A 13889-nucleotide genomic window follows, 5' to 3' on the forward strand; every position below is an offset into this window, starting at 1 on the left:
CGCGGCCATCTCTAGGGCGGGCAAAACCGCCGCTTGCCAGAAAAGAAGCGAAAGAGGAGTGGGAGAAATTGCCCGCAATTGAATCCTTAACTCTCCCTAAAACCGGAAAACGCTACGTTCTCTTTTCCCCAAAGAAGCGTCCCTTGCCAGGTCTCTTCGGGACCCGCTTCCGCGGGCTGCCCTTCTCCAAAATGGCCGCGGGCGGGAGGAGCCGCGGAGGCCGACGGCGCCCTTCGTCAACATGGCGGCCGCGCAAGGAGCGGGGCGGCCGCTGCCCTGTCCCAAGATGGCCCGCCGGGCGTCACGGGGAGCGCCGGGGCGCGGCGTCGCAGGGCGGAGCTCCCTCCTTCCGGGCCCGGCGGCGGCGGCGAGGGCGGCGGAGGGCAGCAGGCGGGTCGGTGGTCACCGGCCGGGCCATGGCGGGCCGGGCGGCGTAGGAGTCGGGGCCGCAGCATGAGCGTCGTCGCCCGGTTCCCGCTGCACCTGCTGGTCTGGCGGAACGACTTCCGGCAGCTGGAGGCCGCCCTGCAGGGCCAGGTAGCGCGGGGGGAGGCGGGGGCGGCGCTCAGGTAGACTGCCGCGGGCGCCGGGGCTCGGCCGGGGCCGTCTCAGCCGCAGGTGCTCTTCTCTTGCAGCTCGCCCCACGAGCTGAAGCCGGAGGCGGAGGTAAGGGGCGCGGGCCTCGCATGCCGGCCGCGCTCGCATCCGTGCCGTCCGGACGCTCATCGTCTTTGTGCGCATCCCATCCGCCGAGAGCACACCCATCATCCGCGGCCGGGAAGGCCGCCCTCTCGCGCCCCCCCCCCGTGTTGCCCGGGAACGGCGCGCACGGGGGAGAGGGAGGCCCCCACGCCAGTCCTGGCCGCCCCCTCCCCAGCAGGGTACCCCGTGGCTGGCACCTGCCGTGGCCGGAGGCGGAAGGTCCGGCTGGGGAGGAGCCGCCTTTTCCCACTCCCCAACTCCCCCCTCCAGGCCTGGATGGGATCAGGAGGAAGAGGAGGAAGACCCCTGCCCGCTCTGAGAAGTGGCTTCTCCTTCTCCCACTCCCCCAATTCTCCCCAATCTGGGGAGGAGGAGGAACACCCCCCCCAGAAAGGGCTTCTCTTGGCCGAGGGAAGGAAAGTGGGGAGGGGTCTCCCGGGTGCTGTCTCATCTCTGAGCTTGCCTGTCTGTGTGTCAGAGCGAAGCAACGCCATCTCAGGGCTGGAGCTGCTTCCATAGGTTTCATGGTGTGTCTGGAAAAGAGTCACCGTTCCGTCCGTGACCGTGATAGGCTCGGGGGGGGGTCCTCAGAAGAGCTCTCCCTCTCCTTTTCCCAGGATGTCGACCAGCAGGATCCGCGCGGGCGCAGCTTGTTGCACCTGGCGGTCTCCTTGGGTTACGTGGAGTCTGTCCGCGTCCTGTTGCGGCACAAGGCGGATGTCACTAAGGAGAATGCCCAGGGCTGGACAGGTGAGCCTCCCCCCACCCCAAGCAAGAATCTGAGCAGCTGGCAAGGAAATGGAGGTGGTTGGAGACCAGAGCTAAATGCTGCACCTTCGTAGGGCCCAAGACTGATCTCCTATAGATTGCAAGCGCTGCTTCTCTCCTGTAGATTTAGCTCTGTGTTTCTTTCTGCCAGTCTTGCACGAGGCCATCAGCACCGGCGATCCGGAAATAGTCCACATGGTCCTTCAACACCGTGACTACCAGCAGACGTCCACCACTCTTGGTGGTGTCCCTGAATTGCTTCAGAAGATCAGTGAGGTAAATTGATGAACAGAAAAGAATAAACAATCTGGGTGAAAACCTTTTGGGCCTTCCGTTAGCCTCCATGTTCTAAGGTCCTTGTTTGCTAGGTTGATTAAATCTCTCCTGAAAGCCATAAGGCTTTTACGTACCCAAGAGTCAGCCTTTAGGCTACTTTTGAGTACACACGTTCAGATTTGCACCATCAGCTGAACAACATTTCCGTTCCTCAAAATTCCATGAAGGGGAGGTACTGATTTCTCATCCCTTAATGCCACAGGCTCAATCTGTAGAGCTCGTTGCAAGCCAAATCATGTTTTCTCCTCCTCGTTCCCCTTTGATTCTTGTCGTCTTTGCTCCCAAAGACTCCAGATTTTTACGTGGAAATGAAGTGGGAATTCACCAGCTGGGGTAAGTCTGAATTAACTTGCCACTTTTTGCTTGTTTATTTGCCCTCTTGGGCCAGGCTCACGCTATCCCTCTCAGCCTGGGAAACTGGCGTTCGTTTTGTGAGTTGTGTTGATTCCTGTGGCCAATCAGCATCTTTTAGCTCTTCTGCTCTCCCTGCGTCTCCCGACAGTGCCGCTGGTGTCCAGAGTTTGCCCCAGTGACGTTTGCCGCATCTGGAAGAGCGGTGCAAAGCTGCGAGTGGATATCACCTTGCTGGGCTTCGAAAACATGAGCTGGGAGCGAGGGAGACGCAGCCTGATTTTCCGAGGGGAAGGTGAGAAGTGTCAGAGTTCCAGGGGGCGGGGGCGAGGAACCCTAACCCCTTTACCAGCCCATCCCACTTGGCTTTCCAGATACCGGGCACTGGGCTGAGCTGATTGAGGTTAACCACGATGACAGAGTGGTGGCGGCCGAGCGCTTTGAGATCACCCAGCAGATCAAGCGGCTGACCCTGGACTCCATGGTGCCCAAGAACAAGGAGGTGGAGCGGCGGCTGACCTCTCCCATCCTCAGCACCTCCCTGGACACCAGGAACATCGCCTTTGAAAGGTAGGGCAGGAAGAGGTGCCCAAGGGTAAGAGAGCTTGAGGAGCGTTGAGTCACTCCTGGGCCCAGAATGTCAGAAGCCCAGAGGCCTGGAAACAGATGTTTATCTTGCAGAAACACCTCTGGCTTCTGGGTCTGGAAAACGGAGAGGAGCGAAGTGGTGAACGACTACGAAGCCAAGGTGGGAAGCCGCCTGGCGTCTGGCACAGGTGCCCCCTTTGCCCTGCCAGCAGCCCCCCTCAGGGTCTCTCTCTCGTTCCTTGGCTCTGAGGAGGTGGCTGTTGGGCTGCCTGGGCAGATCTCAGCTGCTTCCTCCTTTCTCCAGGTCTTCACGGCCAACAACGTGAACGTGGTGACCAGGATCCGGACAGAGCACTTGACTGAGGAGGAGAAGAGGAGATACAAAGGTAGCCTTGCCCAGGGTGACTGGGGGCGGGGGTGCCTTGGTGGAAAGGCCCGGAGCTGGGGGTGACTGGCCACTCTCCCTTTCTCCAGCTGATCGAAACCCCCTGGAGTCCTTCTTGGGCACCATTGAGCACGAATACGGAGCCCAGCAGGTGAGTCTGCCTTTGCCGTCCTCCTCCCCTCGCCCCTCCCTCCCACTCAGCCCTTCCGGGGGAGGGAGCCGCCCCTGAGGGCCGTCACGCTGCCCTTTCCCCAGGACCTCACCACGGAATTTGCCTCGACCAACAACCCGACGGCTCTGACGCCAGAGGAATACTTCGACCCTCAGTTCGACTTGCAGGACAGAGATATTGGCAGGCCGAAAGAAGTGACCGTTCGGACTCAGAAGTAAAGTCATTGGTTCCCCGGGTTCTCTTCGTGGTTTGTCCCCCAACCTGATTATTCCCCCCCCTTCACTCCACCAGGAAGAGGCAGCACCCACTTGGATGAGGGAGCATCTTGGTGGGGGGCTCCTGTTTCCTCATGGCAGAGGAGCAGCTCTCCTTTCATAACTCCCACCGCCCCCCCATGCAGCAATCCTGCCCTTCTTGCCCAGATTTAAAGCCAATCTGTGGATGTCGGAAGAGTTCCCGCTGTCCCTTGTGGAGCAGGTCTCCCCCATCGTGGACCTGATGGCCAGGACCAGCGCCCACTTTGCTCGGCTGAAGGACTTCATCACCTTGGACTTCCCTCCTGGGTTTCCGGTGAAAATCGGTACGGCCTTTCGGCTCTGCGCTTCTAATCCGGAAGACATCACAAGCCCAACCTGGTGGCAGAGATGACCGGGGGCCCCGCTGCTCAGTTCTTCCTTTCTCCTCCACACAGAAATCCCCTTGTTCCACATCCTGAACGCTAGGATTACCTTCGGATGTGTAAACAGCTGCAGCACCCTGGAAGAGGCTTCACCCCAGGGCCCCGAAGGCCCCCGGGGGACCGCCGGTGAGGCAGCTGCTCCAGGGGCTGGACTGGGAGAGTGGTCTGTAGCCCCTGGGCAAGGAGGGCGTCGGGACTTACAGTCCGTTCGGATTCCCAAATGTGTTGGCAGCTGTCCTGATCAGAGCCCTGCTCTTCCCTCCAGCTGCTCCGGCCTCCCCCTTTGTGGTGGACCCCTCCGTCTTCGAGATCCCCAAATCCTACCGGGTCCAAGACGATGGCCGGAACTTGCACGTGCAAGACGAAGACAACGAAATCATGCAGTTTGCCATCCAGCAGAGCCTCATGGAGTCTGGCCACAGCCCGGTGAGTTTCGGTCCCTGTCCTCCACGTGGCCAAGAGCGTGGCCCATTAGGCTGCCCTTGGGCCTTGCCATTTCCCTGAGGCACCCAGGCCGGGCTTTATGTTGCAACCAAAGACCACAGAGGCCCATTTGGGGATTGCTCTGAAGCTGGGTCATCCGGGGATCAAGGCGCCCTCCTCACCTGAAGCTGCAGGGAGAGGGACGAGCTCCCTGTGACCTCTGTGTCTCCCCAGGAGCTTCTGGGGCCAGCCTTGAACGGGGACGTCTCCTACTCCCAGGATCTCCACCTCCACTATCAAAGGTGAGGCCGAGAGCCAAAGGGTGCCGGCGGCCTCGCCTGCAGTCCTCCTTGGGGTTCCGTAGGGGTTCACCTAGGCCAGCGGGGGCACCCCGGGCTGGTGTGCGGGAGGGGAGCCAAGACCCGTCTCTCTCCTGGCAGAGCGAGCCCTCCTCCTGGCTCCAGCCCAGCTCGCCTCTTGGCAGCTGCCACCTTGTCCAGTTTGGTCTGTCCCCCGTTTCCACCCCCCGAGTATCAGTGTTGGGGAAAACGTAGCAGGGAGACCCTCCCCCAAGTCTTAAAGCTGCCAGGTTTGGAGACCCCTGCTCTAGCAGATCCTGGCTGGGGGCACCTTATCCGGCCCGCCAGGGTAAGCGCTCCTCTCCCCCACGCAGGGCCCTGCAGGAGAGCCTCCTGGCAAGCAGCGGGAACCACCCTCCCCTGCGTGGTTCTTCCACCTTCGACCGGGATCTGCAGCTGGCCATGGTGCTCTCCCTTCAGGAACAGCAGGAATGGGAGCAGCGGAGGCAGCAGGAGGAGGAGGAGCAGCTGAAGGAGGCTCTGCAGCGCTCCCTGCTGGAAAAGTAGTGGGATGCCCGCCTGGGCACTGGACGGGCAGGCCAGGCCAGGCCCTCTTCCACAGGGAGGGGGCTCTTCCACTTGCCCAACCAAGCTTTCAGCCCAAAGATCTGCCCGTCTTCCTCTGTGCTGAAGGGGGCAGCCCAGCTTCCTTCGCCAAAGCCTGTTCTGAAGGGGTGGCGGACTCTTGCCAGCCTCGAAGAGGGGTAACCTGAGCCAAGGGAGGGGCTTTCTCGGCGTCAGCTCCTCGCCTACCAGAGATCCAGCAGCTGTCAGGTGTCCTTCAGTGCCCGCGTGCCTTGGCCCGTCTGCCTCTACCAGAGTGCTGCTCCCTTCCCTTCAGACTGCTCCAGCCGCTTCTCCCATCTCTGTAGCCTTCCCGTGCCCCTCCCTCTCGTGCCCCTCCTAGCAAATCGGGGGGGGGGGCTTGTGTTTTTAAATAAAGTGGGGGCAACTCCTGTCTTGGCTGAGCTCCTTACCTGAAAAAGAGGTGAGCGGGCTGCTCTTTAGGTTAAAGAAGAACAGGTCTTCTGGAAGCCTTTCAAAGAGGCCGATTACAGAGACACTGCGGTTCTGAACGGCCAAGAAGATTGCAAAGTTTTCTGTCAAGCTGCAGTTTTAGGAGGGCATGATCCGACCGCTGGATCAGAGAGCAAAAATTATGAACTGCAACATTGTTTTGGTGGTTCTGCTGGCTGAGATAAGGCCAGATTCCCACAGGACTCGCCCCAAGATGAGATGGAGATCAGCTAAGCAAACCCACACTGACAACTCTTTTATTACGGACCCCAAAGTAGCCAATACACACCAGGAAAATCCCGTTAGGGCTCAAAAACAAAAGTACAGAATCATAAGAAATGCCAGCAGCAACGTGGGCAAACGGGGGGGAGCGTGCTTTCCCTGCACATCTTCGGCCTGCTGGAGATCGCTTGAGAGAGAGAGAGGCCCTTAGCTCTGTTAAGGAGGTCCAGTCGAGCAAGTCGCCCCGATCTCGTCCAGCCCACTGGGGGGAGCGCAGCAGCAGCAGGCCAGGCGATGGGGCGGAAGGAGCTTCCCAGGCTACCTGCGGCAGATCGGCCAATACACGCACACAGCCAGCAGGACAGTGGCGACCAGCCAGGAGGCCCAAGACGTTGCCCAGCAGAGCTGGCGGGAAAAAAGGGGTCAGTGGGCCGGGCAGGCACCGCGGAGGAATCTCAGAAGACGCCCCGGAGATCCGCCACCCACAGACGCCTGCAGAGCAGAGGCCATCGTGGAAGCAGCCCCCTCCCCAGCAACTAACAGTAGGAAGGTTAAGGGCCTGTGAGCCCTCGCCAGGGATCAAAAGCCCCCACTGTGCCCAGGAGACATGGAGGTGGGGGGAGAATAATTCTGGGAAAAGCGGGTGCTGGAGAGTTGACTTGGGAGGTGGCCAGCCCATCCAACGGTGCTTGGCTGTTGTTTTGGGGTGCTCAGCAAAGAACAGCCTGTGTTTTGGGGGTAGCTCCATCAAAAATTAAAGGGGGCCCGGCACGTCCACCATCTCCAGGGACAGCTTCCGGGCAATCTCTGGCCGAAGACACAGGGCCAGGCGCTGGAGGGGGGGCAAGGAGAGAGAGGTGGGTTTAGTGTTCGGAATCGACTGGGAAAACCCCCCACCCCCCGAAGTCCTTAGGATCCTGTTTCCCTGACCTGCTTCAGAGAACCGGGGGTCCAGACCAGCTTGTAGACCATGTAGGTGGGAATGCAGAGGAGGGAGGAGACCCCGATCAGGTGTCCCAGCCTGATGCTCCACGGGGGATACTCGTAGTCGAACAGCACGAGGGGGGGCTGGTCCAGGAGGGAGCTGATGAGAATGAACTGGGCAGAGCCAGGGAGGAGGAGGAGGAGGAAGTCAGGTGGGCAGGTTGCCATGCAGTTCTTTTCTTCCACCCAAGGGGATGGATGCACTGGGTAGCAACTGAGGCTGTTGGCCCTGGAGAGAGCTAGGGGTACCTCTGCCAAGACTGCGGTCAATACCTTCCCAATAGCCTCTTCTCTTAGGGCCATGTTTTGTTCCTAACTCATGGGGCATAACCGCGCCTTTCCTCCTGCTCCCTCACTCGCCCCCATCTTCCCCACATTTGGGGGATGTTCAACCAAAACCATTGGGAGGGGCAGCGAATGGCCCCCTTGTGTCCATTTCAACCTCAGCCAGTGGGTGGCATAAGAAGCCGTGATGGGGGAAGGGCCCATTACGCACCGCTAAGGTGGCCGGACTGACCACTCTCCAGCACACTTGCCAGTACAGTCCCGGCCCAAAGCCCAGCATGGCCTTCACGTCGCTGCAGAACTGCTGCATTCCTAGGAAGGAAGCCCAAGCCATTCATCGCTGGGTTGCCGGCTTCGGCTCTGGCAAAGCCCAAACGTTTAAGTCTATCCGAGTGACCTTTAAGGAGCTGGGCCCTGTCCCTGGGCCGTCGGGGTCAGAAATGCTCAGAGCAAAAGGGGAGGCTGGTTTTAAAGTCCGAAGGCAGCAGAAGGGTTGGCAGAGACGACGGGAAGAAATTCTGCTGGGCTTTTCTCTGAAGAAGACCCATAAAGGGGCGCTCCCTCTACCAAATTTGGGAAACTCTGAAGGTGGCACTGAAGATCTTATAGAGGCTCCCCCCCCCGCCAAAGGGTCACACAGCATCTCACCGTAGAACCAGGAGACGGCAATGGCTTCCAGGAACACCACAGCTAAGATGGAGTAACCAGCCCCAAACTCTTCCAGGAGTTTCACGATGTAGGGACCTCCCTGGATTGGAACACCAGTAAAGAGCCTGCTGTGAAACTGGGAGGGGAGGGGGGCTCTGATAGGCTGCAGACCCCCAGAAGAGCTGAGTTCAGAGCAGCCCTTGAAGGTGGACAATACCACAATGCTGTGGCTGGCCTTTAGGGTGCCACTCTGCCCTTTTGTGGTGGGTTCTAGTAGGGGGAGTGCCACAATCAGCTCACTTGGGGGCTTCCAGCTTGCTTCACCCCACCCCCATTATAGGAGCAAAATACACTCTCTGCAAACAGCCAGCCAGCAATATAGTCTCTTTCTTGCAGATACAGGAGAAGTGCTGTTAGCCACCCTCTGCCTGCAGCTGTTTCAGGGTCCTCCAATATCCCAGCTGGCCTTTCTGCTGCATTAACCACAGAGGTGTTGCCTGGCCCTGAGGTCAAGGGGTCAAGGAGCGCCCGCCGTCCCCATAACTCACATTGGTCAGTGTGGCCAGGGAGCCCAAGAAGCAGACGGCGCTGAGTCCCAGCACAAACAGCTGACGATGCTGGCCCAGCACTTGGGGATACTCGTCCATCAGGGCAGTGATCACGGCTTCCAGGCCCCCAAACTGCAAATCCCCCCCAGGAGAACCAAGTCTGAGGACACGCAGGGCTGCTCCGTTCACTTCAGAGCAATTCTGCCCTTCGAAAAGGTTGTGGACATTGAAGAGGAAACAGCAGATTGCTTGGAAAACAAATTGGGAGGTGCGGACTGTTTTCTCCACAATTTCTGCCTTGGAAACATTTCCACACGGGGCCTCTTTTTTAAGACAAAAGGATGGGCAAGTGCCACAGTAAGGTACATAAGGAAGCTGCTTTCGCGCAGCATGTAACGTGGAGCCCCACCCTGTTGCAGGACAGCAGTCGAGACAGTCTCCTGGCCTGGCCTTACCGTGCTGTCCAGTCCCAGTGTGATCATCATGAGGAAGAAGAGGACGGCGAAGAAAGAGGATCCGGTCATGTTGGCCAGGGCTTCTGGGTAAGTGATGAAGAGGAGGCTGGGTCCTGGAAGAGACCCTTGTGATGGCACCACAAGCAGGCCAATTCTGCACGCAGCCGATGGGCCAAAGGGAGGCACTCGAGAGAGAGAGCTCTCTGGGGCCTTCCCTGCCACCCCCCCCAAACAGACTCTTGGGTAGGTGCAGCGAGGGGACCAAGTGGGACCTGCCGGCAACAACATGAGCGAGGTGCAAGGCTGGCTTTCTCCAAAGCAGGGAGCCAGACATAAGCAAGCCCCCTGCAGCCGAGGGTGCCCCGTTCCTTGAATCCAGAGTTAATTCAATAAAGTTTGGTTTAGTTCATCTCCGGCAAGCCTCTCCTGAGAGCAATGGCACGGGGCTCCCTGGGCGGGTCAAGAAGCGTTGCCCACTCGGCCCCGGGACGCCAGCCGAGGGCTACTCTTGGTCCTCACCAGGGGAGGAAGCTGTTGCAGCCCCTTTGGCCCCCCCAGGAGGCCATCACAAACCTTGGTCCTTTGCAACGTCTGCAACTTCCATGTGCCGCATTTCGGCCATGTAGCCCAGGACGGTGAAAATGACGAATCCCGAGAGGAAGCTGGTGAAGCAGTTGACCAGGCTGGTCAGCATGGCGTCTCTGGAAAGGAGTGACAGAGCTGTGAGTCCCCCAGAGAAGAAAAGGATTGTGCCGGCCTCCTAGAGAAAGAAGGGGGCCAGCCGGCTGATAGCTAGGGCCCAATCGGTTGCTCCGCCTTGGGATCCGCCCGCTGCCCTCTTCAGCAGCCCTGCAGTCCTCTTTGCCCCCAGTGCAGCAACCCACCTGGGGCTCCCACCTGGCACAGGTGCGAGGCGGCGCCCTGGCACACTGGAAAGCCTGGTCAGGCTGATCCCCTGCTGGCATCAGCCTCCCAGATGTGCAGCCGCCCGACAGAGCGATTCGAGGGAGAAGGGCGAGCTGCTGGGCTTGAACCCTCACCGGTAACAGTTGTTGTTGAACGGGTTGTAACTGGCCAAGGCGAGGAGGACTCCAAATCCAGGGCCCAGCGAGAAGAAGATCTGGGCAGTTGCATCCACCCACACCTGAGCAGAGGAAGGCAGGGTGGCGCCGTGAGGCCCCTCTTGGAGGGGAGGGGGAGGTCCGTGTTCCTGCTGGCAGGTGCTGCCCTGGGACAGGTGCCTTAGGCAGAAGGAGGGCGCCAAGAAGCCCCTTGGAGGTTCTGGCCAATCTCTCCCTCCCCGCCACCCCCTTGGCGGTCATGAAAATGCATCAGTGCGTTAGGAGAGGTAATTATGGGCAGGAAGTCCATTGTCAATTCGGTAGGAAAGCAGGGCACCCTAATCAATTCCCCGCAGACAGCAAATGACATGTGTGATTCAGTTCCTGATTTGCATTTCTAAGGGTGCCAAAGAATAGCAAGGGAAAGAATGGCTCCCCCCTCCCCCCCAACTGGCCTTCTGATCTTCTGTGTGAGGAGGGGGAGTTGCCAGATTGGGGGCCTCTTTCTTGTGGATCTGCAGGAGAGGGGAGGGTGGGGAGGGGGAGCCACGGGGGCAGAGCCCGAGCAAGTGGCCCTTCGCACACCTAACTGGAATTAAAGCAGCTAAAGGCAGGGAATCTGGGATGAGGTACTGCCTGGCAATTACAAAGCTACGTGCAGAAACGTACGGCCACGCTCCTCAGCTTCTGCCAGTCGGGTCGCAGGTAAAAGACAATTCCTCTCCAGGCCCCTGGGAGGGTTGCCCCACGGATCAGCAGGATGAGCAAGACGATGTAGGGCAGGGTGGCCGTCACCCAAACCACCTGGAGGGAGAACCAGGCTGTGAGGGGGGGCGCAGGATTTGGGCCAAGCGGCTCCCCCCACCCCTCCCTGGGTGGGCACTGGCCAGGCTGCCCTGGAGGAGGCGTCAGAGCCCCACAGACACGGCAGTGGGGCCCCACACAGCCCGCACCTTCCCGGAGGTCTTGACCCCCTTCCAGAGGCTGAAGTAGACGATGGTGAAGATAAGGAAGAGGCAGAGCAGCAGCTGCCAACGGATCTTGCCCACATCGGAGAGTCCGTGCGAATTCTGCACCTGCAGGACGTGCCTCCTGCAGCAGAGAGAAGCTCTTGGTCGGAGAGGGAAAGAGAGCCGGAAGGATCGCCGTTGCTGGCCAAGGACCCCAGGAGAAATTCCAGCAAATTCACCCACGGGGGTAATTCCATCCAGGTGCCCTCCGTCTTGGCTCGTGCCGTGCCAGCCGTGCCGCCTAAGGACCCGGGCCTGGCTCTGTTCCCAAAGCCAGTTGGCTCCTGTCAGGGCTGCCGAGCCCCTCCGGCCCCTCTTACATGTAAAACTCCTCGGCGGGGGACTTGGAGAGGTTGGTCCAGGACACGTTGCCAGCATCAAAGTAGCTGAGGCAGCTGGGGGTGTTCCAGGGGTTGCTGCAGCTGGCCCAGGGCAGGGTGGGGGCAAAGGAGGAGCAGAAGTAGAAGAGGGCCCAAGCGATGATGGTGTTGTAGTAGAAGGCCACGTACAGGTTGATAACGCAGATGGCGAAACCGATGCCTGCCAAAGGAGAAGACGGACAGGCAGAGGCGGCCCCCAGACCCATCCTCTTCGTCTCCAGGCACCTCATGCAAACCAGCCAGGGGACCCAGAGGCCACTTAGCCTCCGTTTCTCTCAAGCACCGATTCACTTACCCTCTTCCAGAAAAACATTGAGACTGCCTCTCACCTGGGGGGGGGAAACCCTGACCTCCTCAAGCCCCCTCTTCCTTAGGGATCCTAAATCTTTAGGCAGATGTGCAGCTGTCTGCAGGCGCCCTGCCCTCCTCCCTTTTGGAAGAATTTCTGCTGTTCAGCCGGCTGGTTACCTTTAAAGATGGGGCAGATGTTCTTCCAGATGGGTATGGCTCCAACCCGGTGGAATTGCCCGAGGGCCAGCTCCATGTAGAAAAGGGGTACCCCTCCGAAGATGGCCATCAGCACGTAGGGGATGAGGAAGGCTCCTGGGAGAGTAAAGGGGTGTGGAGGGTGGGGGTGCAGCGTCCTCTCTTCTCTCTCTCTGGCCTGGAGAAAGAGCTGACCGGCAGGCTCACCCCCCCCCTGCCCCCGCCTCCGCCATCTCTCTCAGGGAAAGCCAACTTCAACTAGTCGTCACATTAAGAGGCTTCGTGAAGCTGCCTTGCTTCTCCCAAATTCCTTTTGTATGTTTTAAAGGAGCGCTGTGGAGGAGGCATGGTTTGCTCCCCACCAGTTCCTCCCAACCGCCCCTGTTCTTAAAGCAGCCACTTGCCCACAATGGAAGAGATTCAGACTGCCCTCTGATTTCTCTGCATTCATGTGGTCTAGAAACATGCACAACCGTGCCACGTATTCTTATGGCACAGCCGATGCGTCCATGGCAAAACAGGAAACTGCTGCAAGCTAAATTAATAAGACAAGCTGAAAAGCACAGACACCCAGCAGCGAGGAAGGCGAACAGCCACCCGTGTCCTGGGAAGACGCTCGGAAAGAAGCAGGTCTCCAGGCAAGACCCCGGCTGGGCACCAGACCTGCCTCGCTCTGGGGTGTCATTCTCTGCCTCTGAATGGCCCCCACCAGCTCCCAGAGGTGAACTGGAAACTGCGCTTCAGGCTCATTTACGAAAGGCATTCAGTCACTTTTCTTATGCTTTTCCAGAATTTGTTTTAGAAATCTAAAGGAAACATTGGACAATTTGGATACAGAGATTCAATCAGTGTTTGATTAATTTATTTCTCCCTCGATTTATTTCCATTTATTTTTTATATTCCCCTTTTGTTTTGTTGTGATCATTTGCATATATTTTACTTCACAAAAATCCCTAGTTGCTGGCAAATAGGGAAGAAATGTAAGAAAGAATTAGAGGAAAGAAGAAAGCAGTGACTTGCAGATTGCTAAACTTTGGTGTTGTGAATTAAATCCATAATGCCACAAAATAATGGTAAAACCTGTTTGCAACTTTACCACATTTTGGTTGATCTGCACTAAGCAGTGCCTTATTTCAGGTTTTATTTTTCCAAAGGGGCCAAAGAGAAACTTTATTGCCCACCAATGTCTGTTTGTGTGTCTCCCCCGCAATGCATTTCAGTGAGGTTGAAAATAAACACCATGGACAGCTCCCCAATCCCCCAGAGAGAGAAAGTACCATTATCTAGAGTCTGAAATATTTACGTGTGTCTGTGGGGAGGTTTTAGACCCAGGAAACTCTCCAGAACAGCAGAACAATCTTCCTACAGTGGCAAACTTCTCGAAAGAAGCTACGCTGACACTTTCATGCTTAGGTTTTCAATGGGAAAAACCCCCCCCCATTTTTCTGGGTCTTTCTTCCCCATTCTAAAATCCAGGCTTCCTGGTTGCTCTGGCAGAGAAGAAGGTGAGCTCTAGGAAGGAATGGAAGCAGAGAGACCCTCACCCAGAATTATAGCCCCCTTGAGGGCTGCCAGGGAAGGGGAAGGGGCTCCTTGCTCAGGGTGGAAAGTTTACCTCTGCCCCAAATCTGTGCCCAGCTGACGGACCCCTCCTTACCCCCGCCATTCTGGTAGCAGACGTAGGGAAAGCGCCAGACGTTGCCCAGGTCGACGGCGAATCCTACCACGGACAGAAGGAAATCCACCTTTTTGCTCCAGGTGTCCCGGGGGTCCCTCTGGTCAGGCAGAGAGCTGGCCCGGGTGGTCTCGGAGCCAGCTGGCCTGGCCAGGCAGGCAGTGGGAGAAGCGGACATCGCCCCCAACACCCCAGCTGGGTCTGGGCTGAAGAAGTTGGCGGAGGACAGGCACACCCGGGAGGAGGGCCAATGCAGCAGGCGCTAGGAAGGCTTGCTCACTTCAAAGGGAGAAGGGCAGGGGGGAGGAGACAGAGGAGGAGCCCCCCCCACTCCTGCCCTTGTCTGGCTCCAGGA

The 13889-nt window shown here is 58.4% G+C and overlaps 2 protein-coding genes across 2 annotated transcripts; one reads left to right on the forward strand and one right to left on the reverse strand.

Moving 5' to 3' along the window:
- The first annotated feature begins 5 nt into the window (after positions 1-5).
- Positions 6-5719, forward strand: ANKRD13A (ankyrin repeat domain 13A). Its single transcript, XM_081338951.1, is given in 17 exon segments — positions 6-375; positions 378-398; positions 401-537; positions 1320-1452; positions 1622-1746; positions 2094-2139; positions 2309-2452; positions 2532-2727; positions 2839-2905; positions 3050-3131; positions 3220-3281; positions 3386-3516; positions 3725-3882; positions 3994-4107; positions 4247-4407; positions 4639-4706; positions 5078-5719. Coding segments are annotated over 17 exon segments (2022 nt in total). The 5' UTR covers positions 6-191; the 3' UTR covers positions 5271-5719.
- A 253-nt stretch (positions 5720-5972) lies between these two features.
- LOC308674410 (sodium-dependent serotonin transporter-like) lies at positions 5973-12622 on the reverse strand (the record flags this gene model as incomplete). The annotated part of the gene is made up of 13 exons (XM_081338838.1): positions 5973-6834; positions 6933-7100; positions 7483-7583; positions 7920-8019; positions 8468-8599; positions 8923-9035; positions 9496-9623; positions 9963-10066; positions 10653-10787; positions 10937-11075; positions 11314-11533; positions 11842-12096; positions 12523-12622. The coding sequence occupies 13 exons, from the start codon at positions 12620-12622 to the stop codon at positions 6757-6759; spliced, it is 1773 nt and encodes a 590-aa protein (XP_081194964.1). The 3' UTR covers positions 5973-6756.
- Between the last annotated feature and the right edge of the window lie 1267 nt (positions 12623-13889).

This window comes from Vipera berus (assembly GCF_964194415.1).
Source record: "Vipera berus genome assembly, chromosome: 14".
Lineage (NCBI taxonomy): Eukaryota > Metazoa > Chordata > Lepidosauria > Squamata > Viperidae > Vipera > Vipera berus.